The sequence below is a fragment of the Narcine bancroftii genome, chromosome 2 (genome assembly GCF_036971445.1).
Source record: "Narcine bancroftii isolate sNarBan1 chromosome 2, sNarBan1.hap1, whole genome shotgun sequence".
Taxonomy (NCBI): domain Eukaryota; kingdom Metazoa; phylum Chordata; class Chondrichthyes; order Torpediniformes; family Narcinidae; genus Narcine; species Narcine bancroftii.
In genome coordinates, this window is record NC_091470.1 from 370,930,576 (window position 1) to 370,956,257 (window position 25,682).

At 45.8% G+C, this 25,682-nt stretch overlaps 1 protein-coding gene across 1 annotated transcript in view; it reads right to left on the reverse strand.

Moving 5' to 3' along the window:
- LOC138753136 (laminin subunit alpha-3-like) overlaps positions 1-25,682 on the reverse strand; it is a 341,672-nt gene that overhangs the window by 7,576 nt on the left and 308,414 nt on the right. The window contains exons 64-74 of the mRNA XM_069915711.1: positions 25,293-25,430; positions 23,564-23,691; positions 21,703-21,846; positions 20,450-20,603; positions 19,416-19,591; positions 17,566-17,755; positions 15,838-15,990; positions 12,651-12,807; positions 9,314-9,444; positions 3,110-3,200; positions 1,754-1,873 (exon numbers count right to left, since the gene is read on the reverse strand). Coding sequence (XP_069771812.1) covers positions 1,754-1,873; positions 3,110-3,200; positions 9,314-9,444; positions 12,651-12,807; positions 15,838-15,990; positions 17,566-17,755; positions 19,416-19,591; positions 20,450-20,603; positions 21,703-21,846; positions 23,564-23,691; positions 25,293-25,430 — 1,582 coding nt within the window. The remainder of the gene's footprint in view (positions 1-1,753; positions 1,874-3,109; positions 3,201-9,313; positions 9,445-12,650; positions 12,808-15,837; positions 15,991-17,565; positions 17,756-19,415; positions 19,592-20,449; positions 20,604-21,702; positions 21,847-23,563; positions 23,692-25,292; positions 25,431-25,682) is intronic.

Consider the following 25,682-nt stretch of genomic DNA (forward strand, 5'->3'; position numbering starts at 1 on the left):
TCCTTATCACTATTTTAAATCTCCTCCCCTGAATCTTGAGGGAATGTCCCTTAGTTCTCATCTCACCTTCCAGTGGAAATAATCTCTCTGCTTTTACCTTATCTATCCCTTTCATAATTTTACATTTCAATATCGTCCCCCTCATTCTTCTACGGAGAGTGAACAAGAGCTGGACAATTTAAGGTGAGTACTGTGCTGGTCAGTTTATTTCCCAGCGACCGGGAGTTGGAGAATAGTGTGCGAGAGTGGGGCTATTTAAGTAGGTGAGAGGTTTAAGTGTGAGTGGGCCAGAGTTAGAGTGGTGAATCGAGGCTTTGGCTCAAGAGGCTTTGGCAAAAAAAAGAAACTAAGGGGAAACATTGTTGACAGTTAATTCTCATTTATTCTTTCATCTTATATTCGTGCCAAATCAGAATGATCAAAATGGCAACAGGGTTAGTGGACGTTGTGAGCTGTGGGAATTCTGGGAGACATGCCATCTCCCCGGCCTCATCTGCACAAGATGCATCAACTTGAAGCTCCTTAGAGACCATGTTTAGGATCTGGAACTGCAGCTCAATGATCTTCAGCTAGTACGGGTGAACGTGGAGTTCATAGATACGAGCTACAGAGAGGAAGTCACACCAAAGCTGCAGGAGGCAGGTATCTGGGTGACACACAGGAGAGGGAAAGCAAAAGCAAGCAGGCAGCTAGTGCAGGGCACCCCTGAGGCCAGTCCCCTTAATAATAAGTACACTGCTTTGAATACTGTTGGGGACAACCTAGCAGTGCAAAGCCGCAATGACTGGGGCTCTGGCACTGAGGCTGGCCCTGTGACTCAGATGGGAAGGAAGGGGTAAAGGAGAGCGGTAGTGATTGGGGATTCAATAGTTATAGGAGCATACAGGATATTCTATGGATACAAAGGAGACACCCAGATGGTTTGTTGCCTCCAAGGTGCGAGGGTTAGGAATGTCTTGGAACGGGGTCCTGAAAAGAGAGGGTAAGCAGCCAGAAGCCAAGGTACACACTTGTATTAATGAGATAGGTATGAAAGGGAATGAGGTCCTGAAGAGAGAATACAGGGACCTAAGTAGGAAGCTGAAAGCCATCCTCAAGGGCAGTAATCTCAGGATTGATTACCTCAAGGGTAGTAATCTCACTGACTGTGCCACGCGTCCATGAGGGTAAGTATAGGATGATATGGCAGATGAATGTGTGGCTGTATAATCAGGGCAGGGGGCAGGATTTCTTCCATACTTCTTCAAAAAAATATAAAAAATATATATGCTATGTGAGGTGAAAAAAGAAAACGAGGCTTTTACTTAAATGTGCTGTGGCCCCCAAGTGATCGTATGGCTCCCGTTGCAAAATGCTGCTCTAAATCTTACCTATCCATGTACCTAAGTGTCTTTGTGTCCCCGCCTCTACTACTTTCTTTGGCAGCTTATTCCACACACCCACCACCTTCTGCGTGAAAATGTTGCCCCTCACATCCTCTTTAAATCTTGCCTCATAACTAAAATTCTAAACCTCTCTCTCCTCCCATTATAAACGCCCCGATCTCTGATTCAAAACAGTCACTGACTTCCTTATCTTCTGTTGCTCTTGTATTAAAATTTGTTTGATACAGCATAATTGCGCGATGGAAATGTTTCCACTTCCTGAGTAGATCCAAATTGTGATTGGACAAGTCGTGGAAGAAATATTCAGCATTTTTTAATGGAAGGTCGACTCTGAATGTTGAATTCTACTCTAATCACCAACATCTTACCTGGCAAACCCCCAACGTAGAGAGGGTCCTCAGTGTCTGTGGACAGAGAGGCTGAAGGCCCAACTACGTGGTCACGTTCTGCATCCACGTCAAGCTGCACCACGTTATTTCTTTTAATTACTGTTTTAAAAATAAATAAAACATTTCAGTCACCGTCACCAAATCATTCATTGCCCACACCCAATTCACAGAAGGTCTGATTGGTTGATTCAAGATATTATGGGTTAATTAAGGAAGGAGGGATGATCTTAATGAGGTGCATAAGATTATGAAAGGGTGGACAGCCAGCACCTGTTTCCTGGGGCGAAAATAGCAAATACCAGAGGACATATGTTTAAGAAGAGGGGAGGAAAGTTTAGGGGAGATGTCAGAGGTAAGTTTCTATTTTAAACAGAGAGTGGTGGGTGTCTGGAATGTATTTCCAGGGGTGGTGGTGAAGGCTGGAACAATAGAGACTCCCAGGCAGGCACATGGATGCAAGAAAAATGGAGGGTGATGGGTGTGAGGTAGGGAAGGTTTTGTTTGTTGAATAGGTTTCAGTCAGTTGGCACAACATCGTGGAGTGAAGGGCCTATACTGTGCAATGTTCAATGTATATGACAATAAACTCATTATTAGGATCCTGAGGGGTAACTTTTTTTTACATTAAGGATAGTGGTTGTATGAGGAGGAGTTTGTTGCAGGAATTTTAATTACTTTCCCCCCAAATAAGCCCAAATTAATCTACAACTCCATACATTTTGAAAGGTGAGAGGAAACCCCAGCACCCAGAGGAGACCCACACAGACATGGTGAGAATGTATGAACTCCTTATAGGCAGCGCTGGATTCAAACGTGAGCCACTGGCGCTGCAATAGCGTTGCGCTAACTGTGACACTAATCATCCGAGACTCTACTTCTTATTAAACAACATTTATTTATTTTTATATATATGTATACTTATCCTGCATATTTATCTCTTGTCTGTATGTGTGTTCTGCCTGGTTGTGTGTTTGCATGTTTTGTACAGAGAACGCAGTTTCATCGGTTTGTACTTGTGCAATTGAATGATAAATAAACTAGAACGGGAACTATTGCAATCTTTAAGCAAAAAAAAATAGATTGCTGCATGGTTAGGGTGGGTTTAGAGAAATATGGACCAAACGCATGCAGGTGGGGCTTGTGGAGATGGGGTATTTTGGTCGATGTGGGCAAGTTGAGCTGAAGGGCCTGTTTCCACACTGTGACTCTATGATTCTATTAGATCTGTAATACATGTTATGGTAGATGTGTGGTTTCGATCCTGGCCCCTCCACATGTGAAACTCTTTATGGCTGTTGAGTTCCAGAGTTTAACTGCTGGCCACGTGTTCCTCACCTGCTATTCTGTGCCACTCTCCATCACACATTGAGGGAGGGGTGACGGATGTATTGAAATCCCCTCCTCCATTGTTTACATGGACTGTAACCTGCAGAAAAGAATTAGGACAGGTTTTATATATTAAAAGAATAACCAGCTTAGAATTAAAAAAAAGGCAGCTCTTTAAAAAAATACTGCTCAAGTGAGCTGTGTTAGTAAATTCTGAAGGAGCAAACCCTGAGGTTATCTCATCAACATTTTCACAATGCGGAATTGGATTAAACTCATAGATTTCACCCCCATGAACAATAACCAAGAAAAAATCTCTAAAAAGGAGTCATTTACAGCATGTAGCTGTCATTGGGATTCACTCTCTCTTTGGTATAAATGAATGGTCAGAAGGGCTGCAGAAAGTTACCAACCGAGCCAAGTCCATCACAGGCACCATCTCCCATTGGTGTGAGCCTGCTGCCTCAAGAATGCGGCCAATATCATACAGGACTCCCACCCCCCTGGTCACATCATCTTCTCACTGCTACCCTCGGGGTACAGAAGCCTGAACACCAGCACATCTAAGTTCAAGAATAATTCCTTTCCCCACAGCTCTTGAATCTCCCTGTACTACGCTAACCCCAACTATAAACTACTCCAGGACCACCAAAAGATCTGTCTCCACCATTGAAACAGCACCCTAATTCTTGAACAATTGCAAGTGTGAATATTTATGTTTCATTATATCTTTTTCCATCCTGGTTTATTGTAGAAAATAAATTATTATTGTCGTCAGTGTGGCTGCAGCAGTAGGAAATTTCAGTGCATCTGTACAAACTTTCAACTAATTTTTTAAATAAGATTGATTTGTTTGCACAAAGTGGTTATCATTAGGCAATGGCAGATTCCATTGTTCCATCTCTAATTACTCCTGAACTCAGGAGGCAGTCAAGAGTCAACCCCACTGGTGCATCTGAAGTCACACTTAGGCCAGACAGGGTAAGGATGGCAGATTTCCTCCCTGGAAAACCTCTGAACTGGAATCCAAACATTGTTCAACCGCCTGGTCTTAATGTCGGTGGCTCTGTACACATGTTAAATGGCCCGTTAAAAGACCTGATGGTGTTAAGTAAAATCCTGCAGTCGCGGAGGTCTGTGCTCAAGATGGTGGAGCCTGTGCTCAGCAGCGGCCATGAGGGGTTGCAGACTCCAGGGAGCAGCGGACTGGCATCAGGGGAGAACATCTCCTGCTGAGAAGGAGGGGATGACCCTACAGGTCGGTGACCACAACATTGAACCAGGGGCTCAGCGGCTGAGGGTCTCACACAGGCTGAGGGCAAGTTGCGGTCGGGGGTCCCACAGGCCAAGATGGACTCTCAAAGACACTGAAGGCTTTCTGATTGTGTCAGTTTGGATATGGAGCTCAGGTTGCTGATGTATCGAACAGGAGTCTGTGCGGATGCAGAGGCTGCAGGAGCACTGGAGGAGAATCCATGGACACTCCATGACTCTGAAGGAACTTTCTTTAGCTTCTCTTTCTCTTGCACTGTAAGGGGACACTGAGTGACACTAATGGCAGGTCTTTGCCCTACAGCAGGAAAACGTTAGTGTTAAATTTTAAAATGTAATATTATGTGACAACGAAAGGAATCTTGAACCTTGATTCTTGAATTGGTAGGTTAATTCAGCCAAACACAATCTGCTGGAGACACTCAATGATTGAGCAACATTTGAGAGACAAAAGAAACTGGTGTGAAGGGGGCATGGCTGGAAGGGTGGGTCAGAGCCCCAGTGTGGGATTGGTGAAGCATGTCAGACAGAGGAAGTTGACTGGCAGATGCTGGTCAGAGAGGCAAGAAAACCAAAGAGTTTGGGTGGAGGAGGATGTATCTTCCATGGTGGGGTAGTGGGTGGTTAGAAGAGAAAGGCTCCAGTGCTGGAATGTGATAAGGAGAGATGTGAGAACGATGATATGGAACTGGGGTGAGGGGAGTGTGGAACTGGAATGTGGGTGCAAGCAGCAGTTTTGGTTTGCTTTGGACATCATGTTCAGCATGGGGATAAGGGCTGAAGAGCCTGTTCCTGTGTGGTACTGTTCTGTTCTTGTGCGGTGAAACACAAAAGTCTGCCGACACTGTAATTGGAGTAAAAGCACGGAAATAGCTGGAGGAAGTCAGCAGATCTCACAGTGTCAATGGGAGGTAAAGAGGTATAACCAACATTTTGGGCCTGATCCCTTCAAGGTATGAGTAAAAAGCAGGCAGGCGCCTGAATTAAAAGGCTGGAGAGTGGGGATAAAAGGGCAGGGGAAGAAGTACAGGCCATCAGATAAAAGGTGTTAATTGGATATGGATGGGACAGGAGAGAGGAAAGGTGAGAATTGATTGGAGGAGGGAAGGTTGTGTGAATGCTGAGCTGGGGGAAAGGAGACCGAGAGAAAAAGGAACAGAGAGAGAGAGAGAGAGAGAGAGAGGCATAACGAGAGGAAAGGAGAAATTGGAAAAGATATGGGGGGGGGGGAGGGCAGACCAACATAAACCAGAGAAATTGATGTTAATGCCATCAGGTTGGAGGGTGCCCAGAGATGTTATTCCTCCAATTTGCAGGTGATCTCAGTCTGGCAGTGCATGAGGCCATGGACAGACATGTCAGCAAGGGAATGGGACAGGGAATTGAAATGGCCACTAGGATATCCACACAATTGCAGCAGATAGAGAAGGTGCTCGTGTGTTCTTGTGAGAATGAGATTGCCCTCATTGTAATGCACAAACAAGCTGCAGAAACACAGCAGCTCATGCAGCGTCCATAGGAAGTTAAGGATAACCGTTTCAGGCCTGGGCCCTTCGTTACATATAAACACTAATGAGATTTTATGAGCATAAACTGGATGGGCTAAATAGCCTCTTCCACCTCCTAACTGAAGGATAACCATCAATATGAAAAATATAAGGCCATTTGGCTTATCATGTCTATGTATTTTTTGACAATCACTTCAATCCTTCTTCCCGACTCATTTCCCAGTAATTTATTCCCCTCACATTCCCATCTGTTCCCTGGATTCTCCCCCTCACCTACACACCCAGAGGCAATTCACAGCAGCCAGTTTACCCACTGACCTCCATGCCTTTGGGACATGAGGTCGGGGGGGGGGGGTTACCCACACATTCATGAGGAGAGCGTGCAAGCTCCACACAGACAGCGGGTGAGGTCAGGATCAAACAGGGGGTCGCTGACGCTGAGTGGCAATGGCTCTACTCCCTGGGCCATTTTACCCTCCTTGATGCAGGACTGGCAGCCAGTTGCTCTTCAGACCACTGGCTTGCGGCTTCCAACTGGGGCTGGGGTAAGTGATATGCATGCTGCTATCAGGAATAGGTGGCGAGGCACAAGATCTTTTAGCGATAAATCAATCGGTTGCTAAGTAACTGAGGGCTCTGGAGCAATCACAAGCTTTCACTCTAATTGATAATGGCCATAAAAAAGGGTGAACTTCATCAAATTCCTGATTGGCATTGATTTTTCTGGGGGTACAGGGTGGGAAAATTACAGCCCATGGCATGTATTGACACGATATTCTTGTCTAGACAACAGATAATAGAGTAATTCTCCCTGTTACAAAACCACCTTTTTCGAAACATCTGGAATTGATTTTTAGCTTTTTGAAAATGTGGACACAGAGCACAGTAATAGGCCCATCCGGGCCCACGAGCCTGTGCCGCCAAAATTCCCGCTTAACCTACAACCCCCAGTATGTTTTGTAAGGTGGGAGGAAACTGGAGGACCCAGAGGAAACCTACCAAGACACGGGAGAACGTGCAGATTCCTTACAGACAGCACCAGATTCGAACCCCAGTCACTGGTACTGTAATAGCATTGTACTAACCACGCTGCCCTTTTACCTGCAGTATTTCCAGCCTGCAGTTCACTGTGTCCTGCCAGGAGAATGATCAGAAAAACACTATCCGGAGTTTAAAAGTACATTTACACTTCACATTATCCCCCAACCATTGGTGCAGTGTGAAGGGAGGGTCATGGCACAGGGTCACAGAGAGATACAGTACAGAGTCCCTTTGGCCCACTGAGTTAGTACTGACTGTCAACACTATTCCTACATTAATTGCTTTCTCTCTTCTCCCAGCATTCCCATCAACCCCCTCAGATTCTGCTGCTCACAGGGGCCCATTTGACCCACCAATCTCCACTTCTGATATGGGGGAAGAAATCCAGCAGTTGCAGTGGGAACATGCAAACTTCACACAGACAGCACCAGAGGTCAGAAAGACCAAGGAGCTGGTCATGGACTTCCAGAAGAATGGCAGAGCTCACTTCCCGGTCTGCATCATCCCGGATTTAAGTTCCTGGTGTAACCCTATCGTGGTTCCACCCACGTCAATGCAATGGCCAAGAAAGTGCATGAGCCTCTATTTCCTCAAATCCCTGAAGAAATATGCCACATCACCTGCGTTCCTTAACAAATTTTACATTTGCACTATTGAAAGCATCGTGTCAGGGTGCTTCACTGTGTGGGACAGGATCTGCTCCACCCAAGAACACAGGAAACTGCAGAAGGTTGGGAACATGGCTCAGACCATTACACATATACCCCTCCCCTTCATTAAATACACCTCCTCCCCTCCATTGACTCCATCTCACACACCAACCTCCCCTTTATCAACTCCACACATAGCCCCTCCTCTTCATCACACACCCCCCCTCCCCTCCATCGACTCTATTACACACCCCTCTCCCCCCCCCATCAACTCCATCTATACCTCCCACTGCCTTGGAAAAGCAGCTAACACATTAAAAGACCCATTGCACCCCAGCCACACTCTTCCCACCCCTCCTCCCCACTCCCGTCAAGAAGATCCCCAAGTATGAGATCATTCTCTACCAGATTCAAGGACAGTTTCTTTCCTGCTATATCAGTGTGTTGAATGAACCCAGTAAAACTGTTGACTTTGCTCCATCTCAACTGATCTCCTCTCTTTAACTCTGCACTTTGTACTGCGTCTTAACTGTTATACTCTGTGAGAGATGCCCACTGATCTGCTCGCTGTATAACCCCTTTTATTGATCATGAGACAATGAACTTGACCGAACCTGGCCTCTGGGCCTGAGAGGTTGCAGCCACTGTGCCACCCAAATCACTTGGTCATTATGGTGCATAAAAGTAATTTCCCCTTTAATTTCTTCTTTGTTTAACACAAATACCTGTCACAGAATTGTCTTGTTATTTGCTCTGTTATATATGTTAATGTTATATGCTATTTCTTCTTTCTTTGGCTTGGCTTCGCGGACGAAGATTTATGGAGGGAGTAAAAGTCCACGTCAGCTGCAGGCTCGTTTGTGGCTGATGTCCGATGCGGGACAGGCAGACACGGTTGCAGCGGCTGCAGGGGAAAAATGGTTGGTTGGGGTTGGGTGTTGGGTTTTTCCTCCTTTGCCTTTTGTCAGTGAGGTGGGCTTCTTCAAAGCAGGTTGCTGCCCGCCAAATTGTGAGGCCATTGTCATACCCACACTCCTGTTCGGCTCCGAATCATGGGTCCTCTACCGGCATCACCTACGGCTCCTAGAACGCTTCCACCAGCATTGTCTCCGCTCCATCCTCAACATCCATTGGAGCGCTTTCATCCCTAACGTCGAAGTACTCGAGATGGCAGAGGTCGACAGCATCGAGCCCACGCTGCTGAAGATCCAGCTGCGCTGGGTGGGTCACGTCTCCAGAATGGAGGACCATCGCCTTCCCAAGATCGTGTTATATGGCGAGCTCTCCACTGGCCACCGTGACAGAGGTGCACCAAAGAAAAGGTACAAGGACTGCCTAAAGAAATCTCTTGGTGCCTGCCACATTGACCACCGCCAGTGGGCTGATATCGCCTCAAACCGTGCATCTTGGCGCCTCGTATGCTATTTAATACTACAGTAAAACCACTGTTATCCAGAAGTCAAGCAACCGGGAGCCTCAAGCATCAGCAAAAATTTTGTGGAAAATAAATAGGTAAAAAATATGGAAGTTTAAAATGGACACGCCTTTTTGCCGTTAGTTCACCAATCACACAACATGTGATCTCAACCAACCAGAAAATTCATTTATTCGCCATCTACCAATCCCCATTGGTGCTGGATACCAGGGATTTTACTGTATATACTGCTCCAATACCACAAAATGATATTGAAAATAATCACAGAGCGTTTATTGCAGCTGATTGTGGAATGGGCCAAGCCTACCTTTCCTTTGTACATATAGAGGCTGAGGTAGTCTCCCTGAGGGCTGTTCACATGGAAGAGGACACCAGTATGGGTTCGAGGGCGCACTTCAAACAGAAGCTCAAAATCCTTGCCCACCACAAATGAGTTATCTGGAAACAAATATTTAAATGTCAGACATGTCCTGTATGAGAAAAGAGCAACTGGCCACTGAAGGTCCCTTCACTACCTAATTAACACGTTGCTTCAATCAAACCACAAGGATATGTTCAGGAGAGCAGAGAGAAAAGGCATTGCAAAATGGAAGGATGGAGAGAAGGAAAGAACGAGAGGAAAGAATGAGGGAGCGCAGAGATTGCAAGGAAAGGGAAAGGAATAAAGAGTAAATGAGAGGGTGTCAGAAAAAGAGAGGGAGAGTGAAAGAGGGAGACAGACAAAGAAAGCAAGAATAGAAGTAATAACACAATGCTGGAGAAACAAGTCAAACAGTGTACTTTATATAGCAAAGAGAAAGATATATAACTGACAGTTCGGGCTGGAGCCCTTCATTAAGATGTGACTAGCTTGAAAGAATAATAGAAGAAATGAGAGAAGAAAAGCGAGAAAGAGCAGTCACTTTTATGGAGTGAAATCTAACAGTAGAACCATAAAAATCAAGGTCCAAGGAATGGGGATGAACTAAGATCTCCATCAATCACATAGTTCATGTTTACATCCAACTGGTTGAGCCTACGGAACTTCAAAATTAATTAGTACATTATGTAAATATCAGTTATGATGAAAATTACAATTACAGTTGCTGGTCAAATTAACTTTAACTTCAAAAACTGTTTTTGATATTTGACCAGGACCAAACCACTCTTCGTTTATAGATGTGGACCACAGCAGTGGCAGCATTTATTGCCCATTTCTAATTGTCCAGGAGCTGAGTCACGCACAGTGGTGGAGCTTGGTGCCACATATTGGCCAGACTGTTGAAGGGCACTTTTTATATCTCAATCCATAGATTAAAGGGAGCTGTTACAAGCCTTTTGCTTTAAAATTACAGCATTTTTTATAATGCTCATCAGCCTTCTTGGGATTTCAACTCTGGATTCTGGGCTGACAGTCCGGAATTCTGGTTATACATTAGTTACTCTATGATTACACCACGCACTGGATAAAGAAGCTGGGTGAAATATAACCTGCAAATTAAGGAATTTCACCTAATTTGAAAATGAGGTAACTTACAAAAAAAAAGGAATTAGATAAATAGGAAAAATGTTGGGGACATAGAACATTCCCGCACAGTACAGGGCCTTCAGCTCTCGATGTTGTGCCAACCTATACAAAGCAACTCAACAATCTAAACCTTCCCTACCATGTCCATAACCCTTTATTTTTCTTACATCCATTTGCCTAAGAGATGCTTAAATGCCTGTATCCACAACACCTCCAACTTTCATGTCATCTGGGGGAAAGCATAGAAGAAGAAATAATTTAACTCAGATAAGTGTGAGATGTTGCACTTTCGTAGGTTAAACCAGGGCAGGACTTACACGATGAATGACAGGGCTCTTGATAGTGTCATAGAACAGAGGGACGTGGTGGAGGGTCGAGTGGGTTCAGGTACATAGCTCCATGTTGGCGACAAGAGGGTGGTGAAGGAGACATTTGGCACACTTGCCTTCATCAGTCAGGGCAGTGAGTACAGGGGCTGGGACGTCATGCTACAACTGTACATGATGTGGATGAGACCACACTGAGAGTGTTATATTCAGTTCTTGTCACTCAACGACAAGAATATATTATTAAGCTGGAAAGGGGGCAGAAAAGATTCACAAGAATGTTACTAGTTTATAAGGACTGGCTAGATAGGCTGCAACATTTCTCCCTGGAAATTGAGGGGGACCTTACAAAAGTTTATAAAATAACAAGGGGAAAAATGGGGTAAATAGAGGAAAAGATTTAAAAGAGACCCCAGAGATACATTCTTTACAGAGAGGTTGGTGGGTGTGTGGAATGAGCCGCCAGAGGAAGTGGTGGAGGTGAGGTCAATTGTAACAATTAAAAGACATTTTGGCAGGACATTTTGATTGGAAAGTTTTCAAGGGATAGAATCATACACCACAGAACAAGCCTGTTGGCCAAATTCATCCATGTTGACCAAGGTGGCATTCTGGGCTAGTCCCACATCCTCATAAACCCTTCCATTCACTGAATATCAGAGACATACTCAGTTCCACAGCTTCCTCTGGCAGCTTGTTCCCTAATTGGACGACTCAGTGAAAAATGTTGCCCCGCAGGTCCCTCGTAAATCTCTCTCCTCTTACCTTAAACCCATGCCCTCTAGTGCTAGAATCTTTTATCCTGGGGAAATTTGGAGAATTTGGTATAGTTTTGGTCACTAACTACTGGAAGAATATCAATAAAATTAAAAGAGGGCAGATAAGATTTACAAGGATGAGGCCCAGACTTCAGGAACTGAGTTACAGGGAAGAGTTAAATAGGTTTCAACTTTATTCACTGGAGTGTAGAAGAATGAGGGAGATTTGATAGAGGTGTACAAAATTATGATATATAAAGAGAGAAAATGCAACCAGGCTTTTTCCATGAGGGTAGGTGAGATTAAAAATTAAAGGGCATAGGTTAAGGATGAAAGAGGAAATTTTAAAGGGAACAGCAGAGGATAGTGGGATTGTGGAACGAGCTGCCAGCTAAAGTGAATGGGGGTGGGGTGGGGGTTTATTTTGCATTTAAGAAAAAAATTGGGACAGTACATGGGAGGGATACGGACTAGGAGGAGGTCCATGGGACCAGTTTGGCACAGATTAGAAGGGTCGAAGGATGGCACGGTTAGTGTAGTGGTTAGCACAGCCCTAGTGATCGGGAATTGGGCTCAAATCCCATGTTGTCTGTAAGGAGTTTGTACATTCTCCCCGTGTCTGCGTGGGTTTTTTCCCGGGGGCTCCGGTTTCCTCCCACTTTTTAAAATGTACCAGGAGCTGTAGGTTAATTGGGTGTAATTGGGCAATATGCGGTCATGGACTGAAATGGCCTATTTTCAAGCTGTATGTCTAAATTATTTTTTTTTAATGGGGAAAAACAGTATAGAGGGTTATAGGCAGAATGCAGGCAAATGGGACTAGCTTAGTTGACACAAGTTGTGCTGAAGGGCTTGTTTCTGGGCAGTAGAACTCCATGACCCTGGTTGGATAGGTCCTGCAAAGAGAGCTGTCACAGGCACAATGGGCCGAATGGCCTCTTACGAATTACAAAATGAGCAAATAGATCCTGAGATCCTAACAGAAAGTCCTGATGACACAAACACACAAAGCATTCTCATCAAGTTGGAAGGGTATCTTCCAATGGGACGTACCTAAAACAAGATAGGCTCCTTCCGCAGCAAAGTAAGCTCCTTGCTCGGTGTTGCTGTCGAAGCATGGAGTGACGCCCAGAGTTCGCGAAGGGGGATGCAGCAGAGTCCCATCCAGTTTAAAGTTCCTTAGACAACCATGGAAGTTCTGCCGTGGTAACTAGGGACATACAAGGTAATGAACAGAATACAGCGATCAGTGTTTGTCAACTCATCCTGCATTACAAGTGAGGAGAGGGTTTGACCTCTGGTCACCCAAGAACTCAACAGCTCCTCGGCCCCACCATTCAATTGGATCATAGTGGATCTCTCTTGATCTCCTTTTCTGCCTGTTTCTCTTGGCAATTTCTCAATCTTTTGGAAAAATAAATACTTCCTAGAACAGTAGAACCCAACAGCACATAAACAGGCCCTTTAAGCCCTTCTAGTCTGTGCCAAACTATTATTCTGACGAGTTCCACTGACCTGCACCCTGTCCATATCCCTCCATATCTCATTCATGTACTTGTCCAAATTTTTCTTTAATGTGAACATTGAGCCTGCATTCATCACTTCAGCTGGCAGCTCATTCCTCCACCTTGGAACTTCCCCCATAATAGCACTGTGCACCACACTTCAAGGACTGCAGCAGTTCCTGAAAGCAGCTCCCCATATCTTCTCAAGGGCAACCAGGAATTAAATGCTGGCTCACCTCAGTTTTAAATAACGGGCCTTTTATTTTATAACCATGCCCTCATTTGTGACATTCATACTGATGAAAACATATCAAAATCAACCTAGACAAGCTCCCCTCAGGACCTTGTTCATCTCAATAATGCCCAGAGTCTAAAAACTCCAATCTCTTCACTTCTCAACTGAGTCTAAAAACTCCAATCTCTTCTCCTCTCAACTGAGTCTAAAAACTCCATTCTCTTCACCTCTCAACTGAGTCTAAAACCTCCAATCTCTTTTCTGCTGGAGTTACAAATGGACCCACACAGACTATCTCCATCTCCCACTGCTGGAGTTACAAATGGACCCACACAGACTATCTCCATCTCCCACTGCTGGAGTTACAAATGGACCCACACAGACTATCTCCATCTCCCACTGCTGGAGTTACAAATGGACCCACACAGACTATCTCCATCTCCCACTGCTGGAGTTACAAATGGACCCACACAGACTATCTCCATCTCCCACTGCTGGAGTTACAAATGGACCCACACAGACTATCTCCATCTCCCACTGCTGGAGTTACAAATGGACCCACACAGACTATCTCCATCTCCCACTGCTGGAGTTACAAATGGACCCACACAGACTATCTCCATCTCCCACTGCTGGAGTTACAAATGGACCCACACAGACTATCTCCATCTCCCACTGCTGGAGTTACAAATGGACCCACACAGACTATCTCCATCTCCCACTGCTGGAGTTACAAATGGACCCACACAGACTATCTCCATCTCCCACTGCTGGAGTTACAAATGGACCCACACAGACTATCTCCATCTCCCACTGCTGGAGTTACAAATGGACCCACACAGACTATCTCCATCTCCCACTGCTGGAGTTACAAATGGACCCACACAGACTATCTCCATCTCCCACTGCTGGAGTTACAAATGGACCCACACAGACTATCTCCATCTCCCACTGCTGGAGTTACAAATGGACCCACACAGACTATCTCCATCTCCCACTGCTGGAGTTACAAATGGACCCACACAGACTATCTCCATCTCCCACTGCTGGAGTTACAAATGGACCCACACAGACTATCTCCATCTCCCACTGCTGGAGTTACAAATGGACCCACACAGACTATCTCCATCTCCCACTGCCTCGCAAAAGCTGCCAATTTAATTTAATTTAGACATTCCAATTATACCCATTAACCCTAAACCCCTGTACATTTTTTTGGAGGGTGGGAGGAAACCAGAGGACTCGGTGGAAACCCATGCAGACACAGTGAGAACGTACAAACTCTTTTAAGCGCCAGATTTGAACCCAGGTCACTTGCATTAACTGCTATGCTAACTGTGCCAATGTTTTGAAGGACCCGTCTCACCCTGTCCACACTGTCTTCTCCTCCTGCCTGTCAGGTGGAAGATGCACAACCTTGAAAACACAAACCTCCAGAATTGAGAACAGTTTTTTTTTCCCTCTCTGATCAGACTCCTCAACAGTAAAAGGTAATTTGTGTACTTTTTTTCTATTCACTGCACTCTTCAACTCTGTAACACTACACCCTACTCTTTTGTTTTATGAACACAATCCATGGAGGAGAAATGAACTATCAGCTCCTGATCCTGCTGAATTCCTCCTTTCAGCTTAATATAAACGTGAGTTGACTGGTCTAGACAGCACACCAAACAAAGTGTTTCATTGTTCCTTGATACACATGACAACAATTCAATTCATCATGGAAGAGATTACGGAGTTGAGGTGGGCGAAGGTTGGGAAGTGTGGAGATGAAGTTGAAGGTTAAACACACTCTACTGGAGGAACTTGCTGGGTCAAGCAGCATCCATAGGAGAGAACCCAAACACTTTATCAAGTCTGAGGACAATTGGTGGGAGTGAAACACGGAAGTACAGATGCTGCGTTTGTGATAAAAACGCTGGAGGAATTATCGTTGCGTCCATAGGAAGTAAAGTTATATATACCGAGAGGGGCCCCTTATGAGATTGGTGAACTAGGGCAAGGTAAAACAGCGGAGTGAACAGACATCAGACAAAAGGAGAGAGGGGCAAGAAAAACCAAGGGGTCAGGCAGAGGAAGAAAAATCACAAAGGCTGCAGTGCTGGAATCTGATCATTTTTAATTTAATTTAGAGACATAGCATGGTAACAGGACCTTCTGGCCCATGAGCCCATTCCGCCCAAATACACCCATGTGACCAATTAACCTACAACCCCTGTACGTTATTGGAACGTGGGAGAAACAGGAGCACCCGGAGGAAAGCCATGCGAATATGGGGAAAATGTACAGAACGTCCTTACAGATAATGCCAGATTCCAACCTGAGCTGCTGGCACCGTAAGAACGTCGTGTTAACCGGTTTGCTAACCAAGCCACCCTCCATTAGAGTGATATGGTATAAAGCACTCTGACGCTGCTTGACCCACTGAGTTCCTGCAGCAGATTGTGTTTGGCTCTAGATGCCAGAGAATGTAGAATGAAGGTTGTAAAGCTCCCTGTACCTTGCGCCTCCGCTTTCCTTTGTCTGCTGGTATTCCACCCAGGTAGAACGGCGATTCCACATTCAACAGTGGACCCGAGGTCACGTTGCCTTGTCGTGTCCGAAGTCCATCAATCACAAGCTTCCCTTTGTTATTTTCTCTGCTGAACACCACCTTTCAAATAAAAGGGCATGTTACTTGCTGGGTTGAAAACAGCAATTCCAGGAAAAATGTTAATGCCATGAAGGCGGCACACCAATGCTCGATTTCCTAAGGAGTCTGAGAAGATTTGGCAAGTCATTGGATATTCCATCACACTTAGACTATTTCCGTTAAGAGGAGGAAAGATTAAAACAAGAGGACATTAGTTAAGAATTAAGGGGCAGAGGTTTAGAGGTAACATGAGGGGGAACTTCTTTACTCAGAGAGTGGTAGCCGTGTGGAATGAGCTTCCGGGAGAAATAGTGGCGGCGGAGTCAATTGTATTATTTAAGAAAAGGTTGGACAGGTATATGGATGAGAAGAAGATGGAGGGTTATGGGCATTGTGCAGGGAGGTGGGACTAGAGAGGGGTGTTTGGTTCGGTGCGGACTAGTAGGGCCTAATGGCCTGTTTCCGTGCTGTATTTGTTATATGTTATATGTTCTACAGGTGAACTGTGGAAAGTATCCTGATTGGTTGCATCACAACCTGGTTTGGGAATTCAAATGCCCAGGAATGCAGAAGGTAACATATGCAGCCAGGTCCATCACAGCCTCCAGTCTTCCATCCACTGCAGACAACAACGTGAGATGCTGCCTTAAGATGCACTCAACATCATATAGGACCCCTATCACCTTGGTCATAACTTCTCCTCACTGCTCTGTTTGGGCAGAAGACCAACAACGTGAACCTGGAGATGCTGGTCTTCAACCTTATCCCCGAAGGTAGCAATGAGAAGAGGTTGTGACCAGGGTGATGGGGGTCCTTTATGATGTCGCCTGCCTTCTTGACATAGTATCTCACACAGATACTATTAAAGGACCTATCCCATACTGGCCATGCTCTCCTCACCCTCTCTTGTTGGGCAGAAGTTAGAAAACAGGAACCTCCAGATTCAAAATGTACTTCTTGCTGTCATCAGTCTCTTAAATGGATCTCACACTGGTAAACAACGACACCTTTGCACTTGTCTGCATTTTCTCTCCACCGTGCACTTTGCTTTTGTAACCGTGTGCCCTGAACAGATCCCACCTCCTGGCAGTGTGTTACAAATATCAACTCTCTCAATGAAAAAATAAACTTTCTTCTCAAAGTCCCTTTAAATGTCTCACAAAACTTTGCCCTCCATGTTTTTGAAGATTCTGAAGGCAGTCCGCCACCACTTTGTCGGGGGCAGTGAGGAACAAGGAATTAAATGCTGGCTCAATCTGTGAGGCAACATCTCCAAATGAATTTAAAAAATCAGGGCCTTCAAAAGGGTGTTAATGGTCAGCATGGGTTTGTGGGGCAATTGGCCTTTTTCCATGTTTCTGGCACCATGAATTTGGCGATGGGAATAATTTGGATGGGAGTGCTGGGCTAGTGGGAACTAGTAGATATGTGTTGTACCAAATGCTCCATATTTATGAACTTGGAAGTGGAATAATTTGAATGGGCGTGCTGGGCTAGAAGGAGCTAGAATGGATAGAGTGGGCTGAATGAACTGTGATTGTTTATGGCACGCCTGAGGTCAGAGAGGTGAGAGAGTCCTCGCTCACCCCCACTCACCGTATGCCATTGCCCATCATTGTGTCTCGCTCTGCTCCGAATTTTCAGTCGTTTCCTGTCAACAGCAAAAACGAAGAAGAAGCGGCCTCTGGAAACGTAAAGAGTCATGTAGGACCTCTCCAACTTGTCTGCTGCATGAAAAATGATTCCTTCTGGTGAAACCGTCCGCACATCAATGGAAAACTTTGATCTAAAATGCAAATATTTTACAGTTAGAACATATGTACTAATAGATAGAACCATAAAGCATAGTACAGGCCCTTTGGCCCACGATGATGTGTAAAGCTACTCCATAACAATCTTATCCTTCTCTCCCCCTCACCCATAACCCCCTACTTTTCTTATACCCATATGCCTAAGAGTTATTTTAAATGTCCCTATTGTAGCAGGCTCCACCCCACCCACAGCAACACATTTCAGGCCCCCAGCCTGAGAGTGTAAAAAACTTACCTCTAAACTATTTTATACTCACCTTACACAAATGTCCTCTGGTGTTGGCCATTGCTACCCTGGGAAGCAGGTGCTGGCTGACCACCCTATCTACGACTCTCAGGATCTTATTCTTTTTTGGCTTGGCTTCGCGGATGAAGATTTATGGAGGGGGTAAAAAGTCCACGTCAGCTGCAGGCTCGTTTGTGGCTGACAAGTCCGATGCGGGACAGGCAGACACGGTTGCAGCGGTTGCAGGGGAAAATTGGTTGGTTGGATCTTATACACCTCTATTAAATCACCTCTCAACCTTTGTCACTCCAAAGAGAAAAGCCCCAGCTCTGTTAACCTTGTTTCATAAAACATGCTCTCCCATCCAGGCAATATCCTGGTAAATCTCTTCTGCACCCTCTCCAAAGCTTCCACATCCTTCCTATAACGAGGGGACCAGAACTGAACACAATCCTCTAAATAGGGTTACAGTTCATGCAATAAGCTGGGGAGACTCACTGAGGCTGAGAAATCTCAATTTAGTTCACCTGATAGACATGGAGGAAGAAGTCTTGGGTTTAAGTTACTAGTTATTATTAACTACTGGAGTAAAACATAAAAGTCTGCCTTGAAAACAGAAGCGCTGGAGGAACTCAGCAGGTCTCAGTGTCCTCAGGGTTAGGGTTAGGGTTAGGGTCAGGGTCAGGGTTAAGGGTTAGGGTTAGGAGGTAAAGATATATTACACACAGAAGTCTGCAGATGGTGTGATTGTTGTAAACACCTTGAGGAAGGGCTCAGGTCCAAAACGTCAGATATATATTGCATCTTTACCTCCCATGGATGCTGTGAGATGTGCTTTTCTGTGTTTGAATTACCATTAACTACTGGGTTACTATAAACTACCGGAGTGTTAAGAGTAAAATCTGTAGACACCGTGGTTGAAGTAAAAAACTCACAATGTTGGAGAATCTCAGCAGGTCAGTGTCTTTTATACAGCAAAGGTAAAAATACATAACCAATGTTTCAGGGTCCAGCTCTTCATCAAGGTGTGGGAAAATGTCAGAAGGAGTCCGAACTAAAGAGCAGGGGGAGGGGTGTGATTGCAGAGTCAGGAGGTGATAGGTGGAGAAGGGAGGGAGGGAGGAGAACTGGAAAGTGCTATCCCACCAAGACCACCTGCAAATTGGAGGAACAATGCCTGATTTTCTATTTGGACACCTCTCTAGCCAGAAAGTATTAACATTGACTTCTCCATTTTCTGCTAACCTGCTCTCCTCTCCCCTTCCCTCCTTCCTTCTCCTTTCCAGTTATCCTCCCTCCCTCCCCCCTCCCTTCACCCAGCCATCCCTCCTCCTTTTGATCACTGCCCACAGCTTGTCAATGAAAACAAAACATAATAACAATAAAATACAGGATGTTACACCATTTACCTTTCTTTAAACAATTTGGGAATGTGATCATACTCCAATCGACTATCTGGTGAATGTCCAAACTGATAGGCTCCACTGATTGCCTTTATTTGCCATGGCATCCGACATCCATTGAACTCCTGCCCTGCATTTTGTTTTGCTGAGTGATCAGGAACAACCTTATGATTCTTTCCATTCTGTTTCAAGGGAAACATTATGTCAGCCAATGTCAAAAAGGACCCCCCTCACCCTGGTCACAACTGTTTCTCACTGCTCCCTTCAGGCAGAAGGTACAGAAGCCTGATGGACAGTATCTTTCCAACAGCCATCAAGCCCTCCTACCCTCACTATAAACTCCCACCCTGCGCCACCAAAAGGTCTGTCTGTACTTCTGAATTTAATTTTTAATTTTCTTTTAATTTAAACATTCAATACAGTAACAGGCCCTTCCAGCCCATGCATTTGTGCCTCCCAAATGCACCAATTGACCTACAACCCCCATACACTTTTAATGGTGGGAGGAAACCAGAACACCCGGAGGAAATCCTCACAGACACGGGGAAAATGTACAAACTTCTTACAAACAGCGTGGGATTCAAACCTGCATTGCTGACGCTGTAACAGCGTCGCGCTAAACCATTACCCTAATCATATTCCAGCACAACACATTTCCACCTTTACCAGGCAACTGTGAATAGAGAGTCACACAGTGTAGAAATAGGTCCTTTGGCCTAAGCTGCCCATGCTGACCAAAATGTCCCACCCACACTAGTCCTATCTGCCGACATTTGGCCCATATCCCTCTAAACCCATCCTATCCATGTATCTGTCCAAATGTTTCTTCAACATTGCAATAGTACTTGCCTCAACTTTCTCCAATTTTATATACAGTAACTAGAAAGCTTCACCAGGTAAGCCTTTCATTGCATTCTGTATACTGAACTTGCATCTAACACAATAGACTCTGCTACATTCATCCACCTCAACACCTGTCCAGTGTTAATGGCAGAAACTCAGCAATATTCCTCCAGATGCATGCTGCCAAGGTCACTCACCTTACTGACTTTCACCGTCTCCTGACCATTTGGCTTTTTGCCTTCCCTCAACATGAGCATCTCTGGGGCTCTCTGCTGCTCACAGGTATCCAGGTTTACCTTGGACTGCACAGTTGAAAACACAAAATTTTCAACTCTGGGATCTTCAGAGGTCCTAGGAGGTAAAAGTTCAAAGTTCACATTTATGGACAGTACATACATGACATCACATACAACCCTGAGATTCTTTTTCCTGGGGGCCAGGCAGAATTTCTACTTATCGGTCGTGTAAACTGTAGATACATGTACAAAAGAGAAAAATGTGAAAAAGACGGAAGTGCAGAACAAACTGCAATACAGAAAATAAACATTCATAAATAATGTGCAGATTTAGAGTTCTTAAATGAATCTTGGAATGAGTTTGGGAAAAACATGAAAGTCTGCAGTCACCATGATTGAAGTAAAAATACAATGCTGGAGAAACTCAGTGGGTCAAGCCCGAAATGTCGGTTATGTATGTTTATCTTGGTTATATAAAGGACACTGTTTGACCTGCTGAGTTTTTACTCTAAATGAGTTAGCAGTTGAGGACTCTGATGGAGAGAGAGTTGTGATCAGTGGGTCCTTCTTGGGAGGTGGGGTAAGGCAGTGAGGACTGGCTAAGGAGCATAAATCTCTGGGCCTCTCCCCTAAATACAGCTGTGTGGCCACTGGAATGACCTGGACATAAATGGCCATGGTGTACAGGGAGAGGGCAGGAATAAGGGCCAGCGTGACCAGCCCCATGGTTGAAGCAGGCTCAAGGGGGCTGAATGGCCTACCCCACCTTAGTTTCTATGGAAACACCAGAACTGCAGATGCACAATGCAGGAAGCTGGAGAGACTCAGTGGGTTGGGCAGCATCCACAGAGAGAAACAGTCAGTCATCGTTTCAGGTTAGGGCCAGTTTCCACATGGGATCCCACCCTGAAGCATTGACAGTCAATTTCCCACCTCCGAGTGTTTGTGAAGATACAGACACAGGAGACAATGAAAGAGAGAAAGAGAATGGGAGAGAGAGAAAGAAGTATGGAGAGGGATGTGGTGGGGGGAGAGAAAGAGGGGGATGGAGTCAGAAGGGGAGAGGAAGAGAGATGGAGAAGATGGCAGAGAGAATGAGGGAGGAAGAGTGGGAGATGAGATGAAAAAGGGTGAGAGGTAAAGAGAAATGGAATAAATGCTAGAAAAATGTGAGAGAGAAAGAAGTTAGAGAGAGGGATATCAAATTAATTGACCTCTTCAGAAAAACATTGTTGATGCAGCCAATAAAATTCTGTGTGGCTCTGTCCCCACCCAGGAATACTGTGCCTCCTGGGGCAGGTTGTGTCAATTGCAGCCTTCCATCTCTCCAGTCTCGATCATCTACATTCAAGTAAACCCTGGAAGTGTAAACAAAGAGGAAGGCAGTAAGTATAGTGCAACGTGCTGTTAACATACCACTGTGCAAAGAAAAACCGAGAGAGAGGGGAGGAGAAGGTGAAACCTCTGTAGCAGCAGCGCTGCCACAGGTGCAGACCCACGAGGAGTGAGGGAGCAGAGATGCAGCACTCCCGTGGGGTCCAGCCACCCAGTCGACTGCTGTCGGCTTCACATGGGCTTTGAATGGCCCGTTGAAGGAGCTGGCGATGGATTGAGTTGAAATCCCGCAACTGCAGGTCTGCGCACAAGATGCTGCTCTATTAATCGGCAGCATCCATAAGGGGCTTTGGGGAAGCAGAGGAATGGAGTAGGGCATCAGAGGATCACCCTTCCACCCCCGCCTGAGAAGGAGAAGCAGAGGATATGACCTGAGGGGATGGTGACCAAGGCAGCGGACCAGTGAGAGGGCTCTGTGGCTGAGGGACTAATGCACATGGCGGGCTGCTGACGGCTTGAGGCAAGGAATCCGTGAAAGCTGTAGGCTGCTGGAGACTGCTGTCGGAAGACTCGCGCTAGGCTGTGGGCTGCTGGAGACTGGTTCGAACTGGCTGGAGGAGTGCTAGGTATTGGAACCGGGATACAAGGAGCTGCTAAGGGCACTGAAGGATTCCTGACTGTGTTGGAGGTTCATATCTGGAGGTCAGGTCGCCAATGGTTTGGACTGGACTCTGTGTGGCTGCGGAGGCTGCGGAAGCGCTGGAAGCACATCTATAGACACTTGATGACTCTGGGGGTCTCTCATTTGCTTCTCTCTCTGACTGCAAGTCTGATTGTACAAGCTGCTAAGGCAATTCCTGCTAGTCTGTCTACCTTGCAGAAGGCAAAAAGAAATTTCATGTAATATGACACTATTTTATTACTATGACAATAAATTGAATCTTGAACACAAGGGCTATCCGTGCTGGAACTTGAGAAGGCAAGATGGTGATCGTGGGGACCATTCAGGGAGAGGGGAATGGCAGATTGGAAGAGCAGCCTGCCGAAAGTAGAACCATTCATTGTCAAGCCCAGAAGGGAGCATTGTGGTCAGAGAGTATCTCAAGCAACCAAAGTGACTGTATCCCTGGTGGGGTGTGGGGAGGGGGGGATCATCAATGTGCTATCAATAGTCAACACTGGAAGGTGCAATAACGGAATGTATATATATTTATATGTATGTGTGTGTGTGACACATGCAAAAATAAATTTATAAAATTTATTTTCAATGCTTAGTGTAGTGGTAGCGTAATGCTATTACTGCACCAGCGACCGGGGTTTGAATCTGCTGCTGTGAGTAAGGACTTTGTACATTCTCCCCTTGTCTGCGTGGGTTCCCCCCCACCCACCACCTTTCAAAACATACAGGAGTTTTAGATTAATTGGGTATAAATTGGGTGGCACAGGAGCGTGGGCTTGGAAGTACCTGTTAGCATTCTGTATATCTAAATTTAAAATTTAAATTAAGAGAAAGCCTCCTGCTCCAGCTTGTGTTATGCCTTATATCTGTGGATGAAGCCACAGAGTGGTTCATGGTATGGACAATATACAACTACCATCAGGAAGGAATGAAAGTCTTGGATCCCATTTCACAGGAAGCGTGCACAGCTTCTGTGCATTGTGTGACACGGTGCTTGCTCAGAGAGTGCCCCACAAATGGCGATTCTCTGAGACAACAGCCGGTACTGGCATGAAACATACCTGTCCCTGACCCTATGCAGCGAGAGATAGTGATCCAAACCATCGTTGAAAGAGCTATTAGATGTCACTGTTGTCCCCAGAATGTCAACCTTCACTTTTCCATTTTCCAGTGAGATTTCAAAGTTGTCCTAAAAGGAAAAAGAACATTTTGACATTCAGAAATTGCGGTCAGCAATGTTTCTTTGATAACCCAAAATAACAGAACCTTGAGAGCCATGATGTGTTTTTGGCCTTGTTTCTGGACATCACTAGCCTCCCCATGTTAACATTGTAGGCTGTGGGTGGGGCAAGGTACAGTGGGATGAGTGTGCAGGGTGCATTAGAACCAGGGCTGGTTGGTGGCAGTGGAGGGGGTTGTCATAGATAGGTAGATGGGGTTGGTTGAGGGCAGAGCTGGCTGTGGGTTAGGGTTAGTAGCATTGCATGTTGGTTGTGGAAGAGTTAGGTGTGGGTGAAGATGGTTGTTGGTAGAACAGGTATTGGGTAGGGTTTCTTTTTTTAAGACATACCGCACAGTAACAGGCCAATTCAGCTCACGAACCCATGCTGCCCATTTGCCCTCAATTGACCTAGAAGTTCTGTATGCTTTGAACAGTGGGATGAAACCAGAACATACAGACATGAGGAGAATGTACATACTCCTTATAGGCAGTGCCAAATTCGAACACCTGGTCCCAGTTGCTGGCACTGGTAACAGTGTTACGCTAACCACTTCACCAACCATGCCACCCATTGTCAGAGTTAGTTGTGGGCGGGACTAGCTGTGGGCTGCTCTAGGTGTGGGTGGGATTAACGGTAGGGGCTGCAGTTGTGGGCGGGACTAGCTGTGGGCTGCTCTAGGTGTGGGTGGGATTAACGGTAGGGGCTGCAGTTGTGGGCGGGACTAGCTGTGGGCTGCTCTAGGTGTGGGTGGGATTAACGGTAGGGGCTGCAGTTGTGGGCGGGACTAGCTGTGGGCTGCTCTAGGTGTGGGTGGGATTAACGGTAGGGGCTGCAGTTGTGGGCGGGACTAGCTGTGGGCTGCTCTAGGTGTGGGTGGGATTAACGGTAGGGGCTGCAGTTGTGGGCGGGACTAGCTGTGGGTTGGTCTAGGTGTGGGTGGGATTAACGGTAGGGGCTGCAGTTGTGGGCGGGACTAGCTGTGGGTTGGTCTAGGTGTGGGTGGGATTAACGGTAGGGGCTGCAGTTGTGGGCGGGACTAGCTGTGGGTTGGTCTAGGTGTGGGTGGTATTAACAGTAGGGGCTGCAGTTGTGGGAGGGATTAACTGTGGTGGCTCCAGTTGTGAGTGGGATTAATGGTGGGGGCTCCAGTTTTGGGTGGGATTAACTGTAGAGGCTCTTGTTTTGGACAGGATTAACTGAGATCTCTTCCCAGTTAGTAACTAAACCACGATCTTTCAGACTGCATCCCTTTCTCTGAGCATGGGCAGATTGCCATGAATTGAAGCAGAGGTTACAGTGGCCTCTGGCCCAATCTGTGCTCCTTAATAAAAAAGGTAAAATATAGATTATCAGGCCATTACCACATTGCAACTGCAGGAACCTTCTCTGCAGAAATTGGACTGTTTACCACAATGGTTCTTCCACTGGCTGTGAAGTCCTTCGAGGTGTCACAGCAGGGAAACTGAATTCATTTCAGGTTGGCCTTCCTGTTGCAGTTTGTTTTCTCCTGAGAGAGAACAAAGGTTTGGAGGCACAAAGGCTGTTGTGGAGAGAGGAGGGTGCTCACCTTATCGTAGGAGAGTAGCAGGGTATTGAGCTGACTTGTAGAGAAACCCAGGCCAATGTGGAAATTGTCTGGGAAGGAGATGTTGGTGGCATCCAGGCCCAGGTGTCCGTTGCCGTTGAACTGAGCAGTCCGCACCAGCTGGTAAAGAGAAGGGGAGAAATGTGAGATTGTCACAGAACCTTCCTGCACAGTATAGGCACTTTGGCCCACAATTTTGTTCTGACCTATGTATTCCTACTCCACAACAATTTAACCTCACACCCATAACCCTCTATTCTTCCTACATCCCTGTGTCCCTGCATATGAGTCTTTCTTTATCACATTACACCAAATATAATGAGCAGGGTTCTTCTTCGAGCAGACCAACAGGTTGTCTCTAACATTCATTCT